The sequence below is a fragment of the Talpa occidentalis genome, unplaced genomic scaffold (genome assembly GCF_014898055.3).
Source record: "Talpa occidentalis isolate TD23 unplaced genomic scaffold, MPIMG_talOcc4v2.1 talOcc4.2, whole genome shotgun sequence".
Lineage (NCBI taxonomy): Eukaryota > Metazoa > Chordata > Mammalia > Eulipotyphla > Talpidae > Talpa > Talpa occidentalis.
Genome location: NW_023602073.1, coordinates 71,636,125 through 71,653,234, shown reverse-complemented (window position 1 = coordinate 71,653,234; position 17,110 = coordinate 71,636,125). Strand labels below are relative to the sequence as shown.

General features: G+C 37.4%; 1 protein-coding gene across 3 annotated transcripts in view; it reads left to right on the top strand.

Annotated features, from left to right (window-relative positions):
• The window catches only part of PKHD1 (PKHD1 ciliary IPT domain containing fibrocystin/polyductin), a 445,188-nt gene that overhangs the window by 390,092 nt on the left and 37,986 nt on the right, over window positions 1-17,110 (top strand). For all 3 annotated transcript variants that reach the window (XM_054698860.1, XM_037519857.2, XM_054698859.1), the window contains exon 62: window positions 8,933-9,947. In XM_054698860.1, coding sequence (XP_054554835.1) covers window positions 8,933-9,947 — 1,015 coding nt within the window. The remainder of the gene's footprint in view (window positions 1-8,932; window positions 9,948-17,110) is intronic.

Below are 17,110 nucleotides of genomic sequence, written 5' to 3'. Positions count from 1 at the left end.
TGTGCATGCACAGCCCCACAACTAGGATCCTCACCCCTTAAGCAGTTCCTCAACCCCAGTACATTGCTTACATGCTTAATTTTTTGCCTCACACTAAAATTAAATTACTAGAATTAATTAACTGAAGATGAAATGGGAAAATAAAGGGTAAGATGATGATATACTACCCTGTCAAACAAACAAACAAGCAAGTAAATAAGCAAATGAATTTTCTTATTTATTAACACAGGGATTCCAAGTTTGACCACAAAGTGGATTAAGACTTCATTGTTTTTAGGTATTGCCTTGGTTAACTTCTGACTATCCATTTACATGTATGGGGCAGCATGAGAAAATAAAGAAAAATATCAAGTGGTAATTCAAAAAGACATATCTCACCAAATTCATGATTTGACATTACCCCCAAACCACCCTGGGAGTTTCATCATAGATGCATGTAGTGGATACCTTCAGCAGTGCAGCGCTCTATCACAGCATAAGCAGCTCCCCAAGGCAACCTCTAAAGAAAATCAAATATGAAGTTACCTGGTTTAAAATGCATTTTACCAGAGTATGGTTAGAAGTTCAGAAGTATGCATTTCTCTTCCTCCTCTCCCTCGTTACTACTACCGAATAATTATGTGAGTCAAAATTGCTGTGACAATTTTTTTTTTGTGGGACCCTCGCCGGCGGCCGGGGGATGAACTGGCTCTGCAGAGGCTGTGGGCAGCCTCGCAGCCCAATGCTCAACTGCTGCACCACCAGGGGAGGCCCTGACAATTATTTTAAGAGCTAAGGAAAATTAAACTTGTCATTAAGAAGTTTTAGATAAAAGAGATAAGGGAAAGAAAAACGGGGAAAAGAAAGGAAAGGAGAGAGAGTCAGAGAGGAAGGCAGGAGGAGGCAGGGAAAAAGGATGGAGCAGCTAACTATGATTTGGTAGGGCATCCTTATGGTGAGGTCAAGTCTTCTTTGCCATTCTCAACCCAAACCCAATCCTGCCCACCTTCCAGGTATCACTCCCCTTAGTCTGTGGACTTCCTGGCAGTTATTTCTGCACCTGCAGCTCTACTAAGCAACTATCTATATAAGCTGAAACAACCATGGAACTCCCACCATCTGGCCACCTAAGACCTCGTTCAGCAATAACCTTGAGACCCCCATTGACAAAAACTGTATGAAACCTTCCAGACCTTTCTAATCACCCCTAATTCCCACCCCAGTGTGGTTTATTTAATATCCTTGTTTGCCTCTCACCACAAGTCCACGCTAGTTCACAGACAGAACACACACTATCTGCTATCACCAGAACACGCAGCTCTTTCCTGATTCATTCATGGGCTTATCCAACCTTTTACACCCTTCCTCCAAATCTTGCTTCTGAAGCAATACAGGACTCTGAAGTTAAAAATCAATAAATTCTTCTCTATTTTTTAGGGTACTCTTTAACCCTTTTATCACAACTGGATTCTAGTCATCTTCCAAAGATGCCACTGCCTTTAAAGTCTCTCTGTTTTCACACCCTCAAGCCCTGAGGTTCTTCCACATTTCTCTTCTCATATTGTATGTCATATCTCTTAAGTTCAAAGAAAACCCTGCTCCTCTGTGGCTATTAACCATCTGGCTTTCTACCTGCTCTCTCAACTTTTTATGTCTTATTTAACATAGTAGGCATTCCTTTTCACACCATGAAGGACAAAGAAGCTAGTTATTTCCTTCTCTATTCTAGGTGAATAATTTATGTAAAACATTTGACTGCTATGGCAGTAAACAAAAACCACTTAAATGAGAACAAGGGAAGCTGTTATAGCAAAGAATATGGCTACCAGCTGTGTTTGGCAGTGACTCAATGGCAGACAGAATAATGGAAAAGTTTTATGTTGGAAAAAGGAGAAGACTTCCAGTATCTCCTGACTGGAAAATACTGGTGTGGGGGAGCCAGAGGTGGGCTGACTAGAAATAGGGCAACCTATGTTATTGACTAGAGGCAGATATTTGGCTTTCTCCAGTTGACCCTAAATTGAAAATGGGGGAGAAAATTAGAGAAGCTGGAGCAGTTATTAATTAAGAACTGGCAGTTTTTGAACTAATAGTTTCAGAGGTTATTGGTTGGTGGTTTTGAGACTGATTGTTGCAGATAGAAATTTGACTTCCTGGAATGGTTTTTGCCAGTAATAGGCTGACTTCCTGGACTGGCTACTGCAGATTGTGGGTCAGAGACCTATTTTTATATATGACCTGGCCATTGTGTGTTTTCATATTCAATTTCTAACTGCTCAACTTATCTTTAAGGCCTTTCTAGAATACCTGACACAGAGAAAGCCTTCCAAAAAGTTAGTTGTTGTTACTATTCTAGAACTACACATTTTTTCTCTTTTTCCTTTCCCCTCATTGGCACATTCATAGCATTGAAACTGTCATCAAATCAACCCTTAAAATCATGAACTCATTTATCCTATTTTCCAACCATAACTCATGTCTTTCTGGTTCAGTTGTTCAAGACATCTTTCCTTGTGACATTAAGCCCATTGCTTGGCACATGACTTTTTTGACAAGCACATAGGACCTCTCCCCTCAACCTCCTGCCACTTCATTTCCTCCTTGTGCAGTTGACATGTACTGCAGTGCTATGTTTCATTATAATTTGTTCTTTGGGAATACCTTTAACACCTATGACTCTCTATTATCTTCTCAATCACCAAGCAGAAAGCCAACTTTCTTTTTTTTAAAAAAAAAAATTTATTTATTTATTTATACAAGCACTGGGTACAGTCAGAAGTGCGGGAGGGTGAGAGAACTCACCAGAGCCCGAGCGGGGAACAGAACAGGCATACTGATGAAATACACTGCTGAGGGAAGCAGCAGGCACAGCAGGAGAGGTCTGTCATGCCATGTGGGACCCTCGCCTGGCAGCCAGGGATCGAACCAGTGCTTCAGAGGCTATGGGCAGCTTTGCAGCCCAGTGCTCAACTGCTATTGCTACGCCACCAGGGGAGGCCAAGAAACTCAACTTTCAATGAATCCAGCCACCGTACTTGTCTCTGTCATCTTACTAGGCATATCCCAGACACTGGCTCATCCATTACAACCTAAGCTGACCCACTGTGAAGGTGAGGGAGTTCAGGTTTCAGGGTTCTCATTTACATGAATCTTTTTCTGAAACTCCAAAAGGAATCCTATCAATGTGTTCATAAGGTCCTATGTTTTCCTATAATTTGCAAAATCGAGATATTTTAATTAAAATTCAAGATAACTCTCTTTCCATTCTAATTCTCCTTCAACATAAGCACTGTGGAGTTGGGTAACAGTGAAGCAGTCACATGCATTTCTAGACTCTAGCTAAGGGGAACTTGAGTTCGATATATTTTTAATATGGGCTTTATAGCAAACAGTTTCTGTAGTTCACAATCACTTCTCTATGAAGTTCTTACTAGCCATCTGTGCTAACTTACCCATGCTGTGACACAGAGTCAAACCCTCAACCCTGCTGTGATAGGAATATATCCTAAGGCAGAATAAAGTGAGAGGTGGAGAAATACAATTTCAAGTGACAGTGTCATAAAAGCTAGTCTGTGAGCTTTATTCAAATATTACAGGTCATGCATGGGGAAAACTTTCTAATAAGTTTCCTACATTTGATAAAAATGCCAAACATGTATACATTGCCAGTCATGAGTTGTGAAGCTGAGAGGAACTTTTCTAAATGGTCAGTGATTGAAAACAAATGGCAATCATCCAGTCCAAAGGAAACTGAATTATTTTTCTCTTTCTTCTATAGAAAATATTGCAACATGGTTTCCCTATGAGGAAATAACACATAAGTGTGCAACAACAAAATAGGGAAAAAAAAAATTTCTCTACATTTGATCATGTTTATGGTATTTAGGAAGATTATTTTTATCAATGCGCTGTGATTTTTTTCTTAAATTAGTATTAACTCTCACTCCTAATTTTAATTTTAATTTCATAATGACTTATATAACATTGTCCTGCCACATTGCATAAACACTAATGTTCTCAAAGACTGGCTTGACCTATCTTGCACAATGATGATTTCACACCATTTCCTCAGTCTACAATCTACCCACTCCAACTCCCCTCATTCCAAACCCCAACACAGAGCCTCCCACTTGACTTTCCATTGATGACCTTGGTTTAACTCACACATCCCTGCCCCAGCAGATGAGCCTAACCTCAGTTTCCCACCCACGTCCACCTTCTATCCAACTTCCTGCTGCAGGCAAGTCTCTCACCTTCTTTCAATGGGCTCTGAGTCCTGTTCTTTCTTAGTCTGTCAAGGACTTAACTCTATCATTTACCACTTCCTCCAACATTAATATCTCCTTTGTATGGGTTCTGTCTTGTAAAACTTGTGTCTAAACACAACAATGTGAGTTTTTTAGTATATTTTATGAGGCTTTGAAGATCATAGTTACGCATGATCCTTTTCACAATCTCATCTTGAGTGCCAGACTGTTACTTCAATAAAATTATTCATTATTTTATTTATTTTTTAAAAGATTTATTTATTTATTTATTTATTTATACAAGCTCTGGGTACAGTCAGAAGTACGGGAGGGTGAGAGAATTCACCAGAGCCAGAGCGGGGAACAGAACAGATAGACTGATGAAATACACTGCTGAGGGGAGCAGCGGGCATGGCAGGAGAATTCTGCGCACCATGTGGGACCCTCTCCGGCAGCTGGGGTTCGAACCGGTGCTGCAGAGGCTGCAGGCAGCTTTGCAACCCAGCGCTCAACCCCTGCACCACCAGGGGAGGCCCTAATCATTATTTTAAAAGAAACTATAGTTCAGGTCAGATACAGTGTTTACTTTGTATAAAATCCTTTTGTCAAAACTCTAGGTAGAAATTCCTGCTGGAGGGCCTCCCCGGTGGCGCAGTGGTTGAGCTCTGGGTTGCAAAGCTGCCCACAGCCTCTGCAGCACTGGTTCGATCCCCGGCTGCTTCCCAGCCACTGGAGGAGGGTCCCACATGGCGCGCAGACCTCTCCTGCTGCCCGCTGCTCCCCTCAGCAGTGTACTTCGGTCCTTCTGCCTGCTCTGCTCCCTGCTCTGTCTCTGGTGAATTCACTTACCCTCCCACGCTTCTGACTGTACCCAGTGCTTGTATAAATAAATAAATAAATAAATAAATAAATAAAATAAATCTTAAAAAAAAAAAAAAAAAGAAATTCCTGCTGGAAGTCAGCTTGTATACCAGAGATGACAATAAAATTGTTTAGTGAAATTAATTTGCTTTTGTTGGTTTTCTGGTTTGTCTGTTTTAACGTCCTACATAAAAGGATTTTCTAGTTACTTGCTCTAATGTGTGCACTATGTAGGTCATTTTCCCCCAATGGGTAAATGCGTCTATGGGCAGCTTTATCACCTTTACAATGATGTAAAGGAGGCTGTCACATCCTAGGGTCATTCTCTTAGTGCTGTCAAAGAACTTTCAGTTCTGACTTTTGAGACACATGGGACTAAGGAAACCCCGAATCTTTCTCTCATAAGCCTGGATGTCCTGGGACCTCCCTGGTGGCACAAGGGATTAAGCACAGCACTATGAAGCTGTCTACAGCCTCTGCAGCACGAGTTCAATCCCTGGCCAGCCAGGGAGCAACTCACATGGAGCAGCAGATCTCCCCTGATTTGCCCGCTGCTCCCCTCAGCAGTGTACTTTGGTCAGTCTGCCTGTTCTGTTCCCCACTCTGTCCCTGGTGAATCCTCTCACCCCCTGTATCTCTGGCCTGTTCCCCAGCTCTTGTATGCATAAATAAATAAATCTTTAAAAAAATTTAAAACATTAAAAAAAATAAGCCTGCATGTCCTTAAAATATAAATAACATGTTATTTATTACAGATTTCCTTTTACAAAATGTTATTCTTAGGACAGCCCAAATTATAAAGAGTAGGTGGTTTTGGAGAGAGTGTCATGATTGTTTTACATGTTGTCAAAAATGCTTAGACAAAGAAGGAATTTAAACAGTCTTAATATTCATATTGGATCATATGGGAGTGTCCTCCATTTTGGGGGGGCATGGGACAGAAGGCTGGGGGAGAATATTTTATAATAATCAATGTTTCATTAAACTTTTTTAAAATTGGAAGCTACTAGTTATTGATTTAATGATGATCATAGTGCTAAGTCACCAGCCAAACATCACAGAAGTCAGCCTGTATATGTCAAATGCAGAGTTTTAAAATATTAAAAAAGAGTGAATGAGGGATAGAAACAATGCATGCAATTGGTATTGCCTAGTGCTCCTGACATCAAGAAAGTAACTGGTTAAGTTTAAACAAGCAAATAATTAGCACATATTTAAGTAGCTATATATGCCTGGCATTTCATCCTTAGTCCCAAGAGGGGACTATAATACTAACTCGTCAACTCACTCCTTATTATTAAAGAGAGAGTTGATAGGGCTAGTAATAATTCCTTTTTACCATTAACAGGTTAAGCATAGAGAAGGAATCTCAAAAATAACTATTGTATTTCTTACATTAGTTTCTAGATTTTATAATCTAAAACAAAATTCTAGTGGATCATGAGATTTGACAGTGACTTTCCATACTCTATCGCTGTGTTCCTGAGCCTGCTCATGGGCTCTGGGTCTGAGTTCTATGTATCTATGCTCTGCAGTACAGCTTAGTAGAGATTGTGCCCTCCTGAAACCTCACATACAAACTTCACTCACCCTTCCTAATTCAAACATTTTCTCCTCTTTTTTTTAATTCTCCCTCTTGATATCTTGTTTCTGCATCTAGACTGACATGGGTAGTCAGTTATGCTATGTTCCATCCACCATTATTGATTGAATATAAAAAAGGTGGGGGCTTTGGATGCTGAGGGCAGGGATGACTTGGAGGTCCAGCCTCCTTGTAGACTGGCTTCTGGGGAAAATCTGTAAATGTAAATGAAGGAAAAGAGCTCTGTCACTGGACCACTTTGAACATATGCATTCTAATAATTTAGCTCCTATACCTTATTGCTCCAAAGGAATATTTGAATCATATTGTAAATCTTCCATTTTTGTTATTTTAGCCTTAAAAAGTACTTGTTATTAGGAAAAGAAGAAAAACTCACTTCTCTACATGTGTATTTATTCAATGAATTGGTCAAAAAAGAAAGCTTATTCACCATGGAACATTTCTGTGGACAAATCAATTATGGGACTCAAGAACAGGAGAAAATTCATGTAAAATCTAATCACACATAATTTTAATCTTATGGTTTCAAGTGAAATTTTTTTTTTCACAATATTAAGCTATAATTCATTAGCATCAATTCAGGGGACAAATCTCACAATAAATTTTTGTAACATACTCTTACTATTGTGAGGATGAATCAATCTAAAACATGCAAACTATAGAATAAAATCTAATTAGATACTTGGCAAGAATAAATAAACTATTTGAAGTCAAAAGTTTTGAAAAGAACATTACATATTAATTAACAAATGTTAGTTAATCTACTGAATCTACTGATTGAGGCAGGGTGTTAAACTACTCAGGTAATTTAAATATGAGATATGGTTACTGATCTTGAGAAATAAACACCTAAGTAAATCAATACTTACTAAACTTAGGCAATTTATCAAATTACATAGAGTTAGTGACAGAGAATGTCTGAGAATCATATCGACTAAGAAAGACTTTTTAAGGACAGTTCCTAGAATTAAGCAATCCTAGAGGTCAGATATATTTATTATTTCCTTTCTTCTACTTATCTTGGGTTTCTTTTGCTTTTTTCCTAAATTTGTGAGATCATTCCCTAAGACATTGCTTTAACACAAGTCTTCTTTTGTAAATATAAATATTTAACATTATAAATTTCAAGCACTGTTGTCACTACATCCCAAACATTTTGATATGCTAAAATTTCATAATCATTCATTTTGACATATTTTGCAATTTGAAATATTTTTTAATTTTGACCTTTGTTGTTATTTTTGAATCAAAAGTTAATCATCTGTCCTACTCTTGAAGAAACGTTTGGGTAACTAAACTTATAAATGACATAAGGCATCTTTGGCTTAGATTTTTAATCATATCATATTGAAAGAGGATATTGGAAAAGGTTAAATCATACTTAAATAGATGTAAGAAGTACAGTGCTAATAATTTGATGTTTTTAGTTCCAATTGTATGTGTCTTTGATGAACTTTCAGTAAGGCAAATTCAAAATAAAAAGGAATACAGGACAATTTTGTAAAATATATTTTAAAATGTTTTTAATTCAAAGAACTCTTTTGGATGATAAAATGTCCCTATTGATTCAGAACAAGAATTACTCTAGGAGGATTATGAATGGTAGTACATTTACAGAAAACAGAAATTAGGGGGGATATGGACAATGTTTCTTTAAATGTTGTCATTAATCCTGATTATCTTAAACTTGGATTCTATTAAATGTCAATAATTACCCAAATTACTACTTACTTCTGTTCCTCTTATACTTCTTTCTTCATATTTAAAGAAAAAGAAATCTGAGAAAATTAGATAGTCTGACATCCAAATTCACAATTTAGTCACAAAATACCTCCATAATTTTAATATATCTTCTTTAATAATAATAATATACTTCCATAAATTCTCTGTTACAGACCTTCAATCTACCTCTTTTCCATTAATTAAAATATTATTGGACCCTTCTATCCTTTTCCATTTTTCATTTAAAAAATTTTCCTTATTCAATTCATTTTATAATTAGCTATTACATCCATTGTTAACATTAAATATCATGTATTATGCAACATATGAACTAAGATATATTCACTAGCTATTATTTAATGTTTATCTCTTTTCATATTTTGCTCAAGAGTGCATTCTCAACATCTAGCCTACTGCAGTGGTCAATGTTCATGAAGTTACATACAATGAGAGTGATGAATTGCAAATCATCCTTGAATGATTGTGGTTCAAATATCATTTATTTCCCTTTGTATTTTAGGAACATTTAGAGAAGAACAGAAATGCACATACCGATCTGTGATACAAGGCTATATCTGCAAGCAGACTGACCACGTGATCTTAATTCTTGACAATACTGATGCCACTTGGGCAATGCAGAAGTTCTATCCAGTTGTATCTGTGACTGGTGGTTTTGTTGACATCTTTACCAGTGTAAATGCCAATACTCCCTGCTCTATTTCAGGGTCTGTATCTACTTTCTATTCCATCATACCAACCAGGAAAATCACCAAGGTCTGTTTTGTGGATCAGACTCCTCAAATTTTGCGTTTTTTTCTATTAGGGAACAAAAGTGCCTCCAAGCTTCTCTTGGCTATATTCTACCATGAGCTCCAGAGTCCCCATGTTTTCTTAGGGGAAAGTTTCATTTCACCTACTTTGGTTCAATCAACTTCCTCATTACTGAACAAGTCTACTGGTGCCAACTATTTTGACATCATGGATAACCTCTTATATGTTGTCCTACAAGGAGAGGAACCCATTGAAATACACTCAGGTGTTTCCATGCATTTGGCCTTCACAGTGATGTTTACAGTTCCAGAAAAAGGCTGGGAAGCTGTGATCCTTCAAAGACTAACTGAGTTCTTGCAGGTTAGCCCATACCAAATCAGATTTATACATGAAATGCCTGGTAATAAAGCAACCTTAAAGGCCATTGCTGACAGCAAAGCAAAGAGAAAGCGCAATTGCCCAACAGTGACTTGTGCCAGTTATTATAGAGTTGGTCAACGCAAACCTCTCATGATGGAAATGAACTCGTATATGGTCCCACCACCAACCACTGTGGAAACTGTCTCAAAAGTGATGGTCATTGAAATTGGTGATCTGCCAACAGTAAGGAGCTCTGGCCTGATTCCATCCTTATCAAGTAACAAATTGCAGGACTTGGCTCACCAGGTTATCACCGCTCAACAGACCGGAGTGCTGGAGAATGTTCTGAATATGACTATTGAGGCCTTATTGGTGACTCAGTCAAAGGAAGTTTATGGTCATGGGTAAGTACAAATTATAATTACATATAAATTAGTAGTTCATATTGTAAATGTCAGTCTACTTGCACTGCAACAGATATCTTTTCTACCTCCTAAGATAAGAATAAAATCTTAAAGGGTCATTTGTAGACTTAGATTCTCATTTTTGAAATTCTCTACTAAACCTGTTACTTTATAACTATTCCATTTTTTTCCCAGTTAGTTGAACACACTATATTTTAGCACCTGCAAGTAAAAAGCATATAAGAAGAGATTTTTCTAAAGCAACTTATTTTCAGTTCATGTGTTCATTCATTTATTCATGTGGTAAATTTAAGCATTGGGATAGATTCTGGTGTTGCTAAGGTAAAACAGATGAGTTTTGCCTTAAAGGACAAAACCAATACACATTATATTAAGCTATGAGCTAAAACTTGATTACTTAAGGGAATGATAATCCTACCTGCTGGGACTAGAAATGGGACTTATATTTAGGAAAACTTTGGATGGATGAGCAGATATTTATTTGACTAAAGAAGTGATCCTGTTTGGAGTTTGCTTAAAATAGGATTATAAAGCCTTGAAAGAAAACCTGTCAAATGTATATGATAGGAATATGTCTGGCAGAGACCTGCGTAGATTCTGTAATATTCTTTGTACTATATTATTCTGATTCTACATATGGGATTCACTACAAAATGAAAAGCTTAAATAAAAGAGATACCTTCACATTTTCAGGCATAGTCAACTGACACATTGTGATTTTATACACAGAGCAACATATCCAACTGACAACTTGTCTAGTGTTTTGCATTATATTTTACTTGTCTTTAGAGATGTTCTTCTTGTCTACACTACCTTACTATGTATGGAGATATGAAAAGAAAACTCAAGCAATTTTTTCCTAGATTCTGGGTGATTTGAAACCCTGTGGGAATTGTTGACTTCGAACTAAGGAGGACTTCTAGTTACATGATTGCCCAGTACCTATTAAATATTGTATATCTTTACCAACAACCAAATCTTCAGTTATTGTTGTGATTATATTATGCATGATGTTATGATAATTAAGAATTTGAATAAAAGTGATGCTAATTTATCTTAGTTTATGTTTATATATATTTTCTTTCCTTTAGCTCATTTTTCTTTAGATGCCAGAGTTCGTGTAAGTATATATATGACCAGGGAGAAAAAAGTCAATCCCTTGCTAAATTTTATTTAGACTTTATATTATCGAGCTTTCCTAATAGATCAACATTCCAAAAAGACCGCACTTAATAATATGGTATATTAAAAAAGACTCAGTAAATATCAAGTCTTTAGAAGAAAAGAAAAGTGAAGATAGAGCAACAGAGGGACAGCAGAGGGAACCCAGCAGTGGAGTGAGGCTAACAAAAGTGTCAGTGCTCACACTACATGTGGGGTGATTAGTCCATCCTGAGGAGGTGAGACAGCTTCAGAGAAAAGATCATCCTTATTTATCACTCACCATCCATCATTGCCATCATGTTTTCACTTTTGAGTCAGATATTTGAGTTAATAAGAAACTGCTGACTGTGTATTTTATCAACTTCCTATTGGAATGTTATATTCCTGTCTCTTCAGTTGCTTTAGTATTTAAGAGAGATTTGTTAGACATAAGGTGAAAAGCAATTCTGAATAGAAGGAAAGATTGTTTTCTATGCATATCTAAATAGACCTCTAATGAATGAGACCCTTCATGTGTTAAGAGACTGAATGAGAACTAGCAACATTTCCAGCAGCCCTAAGAGTTGCGCAGAATGGCCAACCCTGAAGCCTTGGGAAGGTCCTGAGGTCAACCCTGTTTCTTTCAGTTTTGATAAGTGTCATTGGGACTTCCAATGAACTCACTGGAGAGCCATCAACAAGCTAATGAATTGGCATTGAGAGCAGAAATGAGTCTAGGGACAGAAGCTTTTCAGTGAAAAGCACCAAGGAGAGGGTCATTCTTAATTCAATAGGAGTTTATGCATTTAAACAAATCAAGGCCATATTCACACATACTTTTCAGAGGGGGTACTATCTCCTTGCAGGAAGCTACGAACTTCTGCTATTGGGGAGAAATGGAGCACTGCCTGATTTATCAAGCAGTGTGCAATGAATGGGTCTCTCTAGGCCTTTATCCTCTCTCATTGCATGTGGATTTAAACTTCCCTTTTCAGCTAAATCAGATCCAGGGACCTGTTTTCCATTTTCCAAATTTTGTTGACCTATTGTAAGTTGTTTCCTCATCCATCTTCATTATCCTTGTTGAATTACACCAATTTTAGTCATTTTTGTCTTGTAAGTAATTTCAGTGGAACAGAAAGACACATGTTAAATTCGCCCTTTTGTAACTGGGGGTTCCTTACAGAGGTCTTATTTCTATATTCATTATTTTCATTGGGAATTCCAGAAGGTGAGTTTTTATTTTGCATCCCTTCCCTTTAATAGAAACTTGATTTTTTTTGCTGTCTTGAATGAAGACATTCATTTCCTCTTTCCCCCTTTTATTCTTCCCTTTCTCCTGCTTCATTTAAAAACACTCCTGATCATATCCTTTTTCATATAGCTCTGTATTTTCTATGAAAGTTTAGCTATTGAAATGCCAGTGCTATTTGTGGTTGGCAGAATTTTTATTTATTTTTATTTATTTTTTTTAAAGATTTATTTATTTATTTGTACAAGCACTGGGTACAGTCAGAAGTGCGGGAAGGTGAGAGAATTCACCAGAGCCAGAGCAGGGAACAGAACAGGCAGACCAATGAAATACACTGCTGAGGGGAGCAGCAGGCGAGACAGGAGAGGTCTGCGCACCATGTGGGACCTTCGCGGGTGGCGGGGGATGGAACCGGCGCTGCAGAGGCTGCGGGCAGTTTCTCAGCCCAGCACTTAACCGCGGCGCCACCAGGGGAGGCCCATTGGCAGAATTTTTAAAATGGCCTTCCCAAAGATGTGCTACCCTCATCCCTGAAACCGGAGAACATGAATAAGTAGCACATCTATAAATGCATTACATTATGAGGCATAGCTGACCTTCAAATAGAATATGCAGTATTATCAAGGTGGGCCCTTAAAAGAGGAGAACTTTCTCCTGCTGTGCAGAAGAAGAAAACAGAAGAGGGAGACAGAGAGAGAGACAGTGTAAGAAAGGCTGGATGTGTCACTGTTTTTAGGTAGATTGTGTGAGTGGAGAGTGGACCTTGGTTGACAGCAGGCAAGGCAACAGGAATCTCAATTCCACAATCACAAGGAAATAAATTCTACCAACATTCTCAATAAGCTTGGATATGGGTTCTTCCTGGGAGACTACACATACGCAAAGAACCTACTCAAGTCTGTCTGGACTTTTGATCCACAATATGGTTTTTGATCATTTGTTATGTAACATAAGAAAATAAATATACTATCTCACATAAATGTTTTATCTATGACATTGCCATGAACCTTGGGTCCAGAAAAGGGTTATAGTAAGAGTGATCGTGTCATGATGGGAATATGTAGCATGTGTTTGTGTGTGCATCTATGTGTACCCATCATATTAGTCATGTTTTATGTTTCCTCTGTGTAAGGATCATCTCATCAAGCTGATGGAATAGAAAAGAAAACTAGGAGAGAGTCAGAGAGCCACCTCCATTGGTAACAAGTCCTGTTTAGCATCTTCTCTTATGCAGCCTGTTCATGCTCCTGGGCACCTACTTCCTAGAAAACAGCTATCTGGAGTTTGCAAGAACACAATCTTTCTGTTAACATGGGAGTATGCTCTTCCAAAACTGGCAGAATGTTCATCCCAGAAGGGGTTCATATACTGACACCTGTCTCTTTCCTCTCTCAAGGCAAAACCAGAACTTTGCCATTAAAAAAAGTGTCTGCACCATTCTTTTTTTTGTTTGTTTCCACTAAGATACAAATTCACAACTTTGTTAGGTAGTGGCAAAATTGTCACAATAGAATTTCATATACAATGCTTTGTGGGTAAATGAGATGCTCTGCATAAGCAAACTTTCCATTTAATTACAAAAATCTTCCTTGCATCACTGGAATTTTTAACTTGTATTATCTTTTTGTTGATGCTATGTTTTTTTTTAATAAATCTTTATTTTTTAAATAGAAAAGTTGGAATACAGGCTAGATGCACGGGAGGGTGAGAGGATTCACCAGAGACAGAGCAGTGAACAGAACAGGCAGATGACAGAAATACACTGCTGAGGGGAGCAGTGGGCAAGGCAGGAGAGGTCTCTCGCCATGAAGGTTGCTCTGAGGCTGGGGGAATTGAACCAGCACTGCAGAGGCTGCTGACAGCTTCACAGCACGGCGCTCAACTGCCTGCTCTACCAGGGAGGCCCGATGCTATGTTTGTTTACAAAACTATATAGAAGATATAGTTTTGGGGTATAAATGCATGCCTCTTTTTTTTAAGTAGTATAATTTTTAAATTTTTTAATTGTTTTTATGTTAATTTTTTTACCTCATTGTTCATTTTTAAACAATATTTGCTTTGCCCCATCCCCTCAGGTATAGTCCCCATAGAGTTTCCTTCCCCAAGGCACCAGTGCACCATCACCTCTGTCCCCTGTGCTCCTCCCTCCCTCCCTCTGATCCCTCTCCCTCCTGCTCCCCTGCAGGATGTCTCTGATTTATAATTATCCTTTTTTTGCTTTGTTGTGTTTTGTACTGTTGTTATTTTTTACACTGATGTCTTACCGGGTTTCCCTATATTCCTGCTGTAAGTGAAACCATACGATATTTTTCTTCTTCCTTCTGGCTTGTTTACTGAATAGAGAGCCCAGAAATAAAACCACACTTACATAGAAAACTGATCTTTGACAAAGGAGCAAAGACTATGCAATGGAACACGGGCAGATTGTTCAATAAATGGTGCTGGGAAAACTGGACCACCACATGCAAAAAAAATGAAACTAGACTGCTACCTTTCACTGTGCACAAAAATCAACTCCATATGGGTAAAAGAACTGGAGAAAAGACCTGAAACCATACAAAAAGGTGCATGCCTCTTAAGACGTATGTTACCACACTTCACCCACAAGCAAAGATCCATATTCCTCTAACACAGTCCACTAGACCCCCATCTTCTTTGCTCCCCACTGCTCACTCTCCCCTCTGGTAGCCTCAATTCTGCATATTTCTAGTGTTGGTTTTGTTTTGATTTGTTTGTTCCTTTGTTTTGTTTATATACCGCACATGAGTGTAGTCATCCAGTATCTGTCTTCTAACTTAATTTGGTTAGCATAATCTCAGTCAGTTCCATCCATGTTGTCACACATGGCAAGATTTCATCTTTTTTATAGCTGGATAGTATTCCATTATGTATATGGACCACATCTTATTTATCCACTCATCTGTCACATGGTGCTTAGGTTACTTACATAGCCTGGTTATTGTAAATAGTGTTGCAGTGAATATAGGTGTGCATATATCCCTTCTCATTAGTGTTTTTGTATTCTCTAGGTAGATACCTGGGTGTGGAATTGCTGGATCATTCATTAGATCTATTTTTAGTATTTTGAGAAACTTCCATATTCTTTTCCAAAGGGGCTGGAGTTTCAGAAAAGCAGTAAATGAGAGCTCCTTTTTCCCCATATCCTCTCTAATACTGTTGTTTCTGGTCTTTTTTGAGATGGACCATTCTCATAGTGTGATTTGGCATCTCATTGTGATTTTGATTTGCATTTCCCTGGAGATAAAAATCATTAGCATTTTTTAAAAAGCCTTCAACTCATAAACTTAAAGAAATCATACATTATCTAACCCTATTAAATGTGAAATAAGGCAGACAATTCACATTTTTATTGATATTTTATGATTATCATTAAAACTATCATTTATTTTATACCCTGGTTTCTTCAGTGATGCCCTTAAGGACCGTTGTTCTTACACTAAACATAAGACTTTGATTCTACACCTACAGTTTATATTTTTTCTGCTGTTTTCCTTATAAGCAAAAACTAAGTATAAACCCTAGCTGCTGTTGTCATGTCTGCACCAAGCAGTTCCCCACCCACAAGAATATGTATATTCCCTTCAAATATGGAACACCACCCAGAAATCAAATAATTTAAGATTTTTACGTAAAGATGGTAAAGTTGTAGATAACCACAGTAAAGTCTCATGAAGCCTACATTTTAAGGATTTTTATTCCCCAAACATTAATGGAATAGCTATGATGTCCAAAACATTGTATGATTTATATGAAAATACAAATACTTAAAAATTAATGAATAGCCAAAACAAACATTTATTTAATTATTAAAAATGTTATAGTAAATTTCATTATCCTATATTGCAATAAAATAATTCATTATGATTTTGCTAGTTTTTCATAAAATTATGTGGAGCACATTTTTATCTTTATAATAATATGTTTATAATCTTCAAATTATTGTTTTATTTCTAACAATAACTAAGCTTAGTATCATATATAATAGGTGATCACTAAATATTTGTTGAAAGTAATAAAATCTAGTGTGTTTGGCTCCTTTACTACCCTTATAATCCTGTATAACTAGTGCCCTATAGTAAATCTTTTCCATCAGAAACATCTTGAATGATTTCTTTTTTCCCTGATCAGACTCTGACCACAACAGCACCCCCAATACAATAAGGAAATTTTAAATATTTTATATAGATCCTTAAAACATATTCAGCATCTCTATTACCCAGATACAATATTAATACTAAATTTATTATAAATTATAACTCTAAGTGATTTATCAACTGAAATACTTAGGATTTTACTACTGAATTGCTTTCATTGGAAGGTACACTAAGTTTATTTTGTGTCTTTATATACTGCTGGCACCCTGTAGCCCCCAGCTAGTGTCACTCAAATTACAATTTCAAATGAATAATTCCAAGGACTCAAAAGAGTTTAATAACAAATTTATTTTTTTAAAGATTTATTTATTTATTTATTTATTTATTTATTTATTTATTTATTTATTTATATGCACTGGGTACAGTCAGAAGTGCGAGAGGGTGAGAGAATTCACCAGAGCCAGAGCGGGGAACAGAACAGGCAGACTGACGAAATACACTGCTGACGGGAGCAGCTGGCACAGCAGAAGAGATCTGTCGCCCCATGTGGGACCCTCGCCAGTGGCCGGGGATCGAACTGGCACTGCAGAGGTTGCAGGCAGCTTCGCAGCCCAGCTCTGAACCACTGCGCC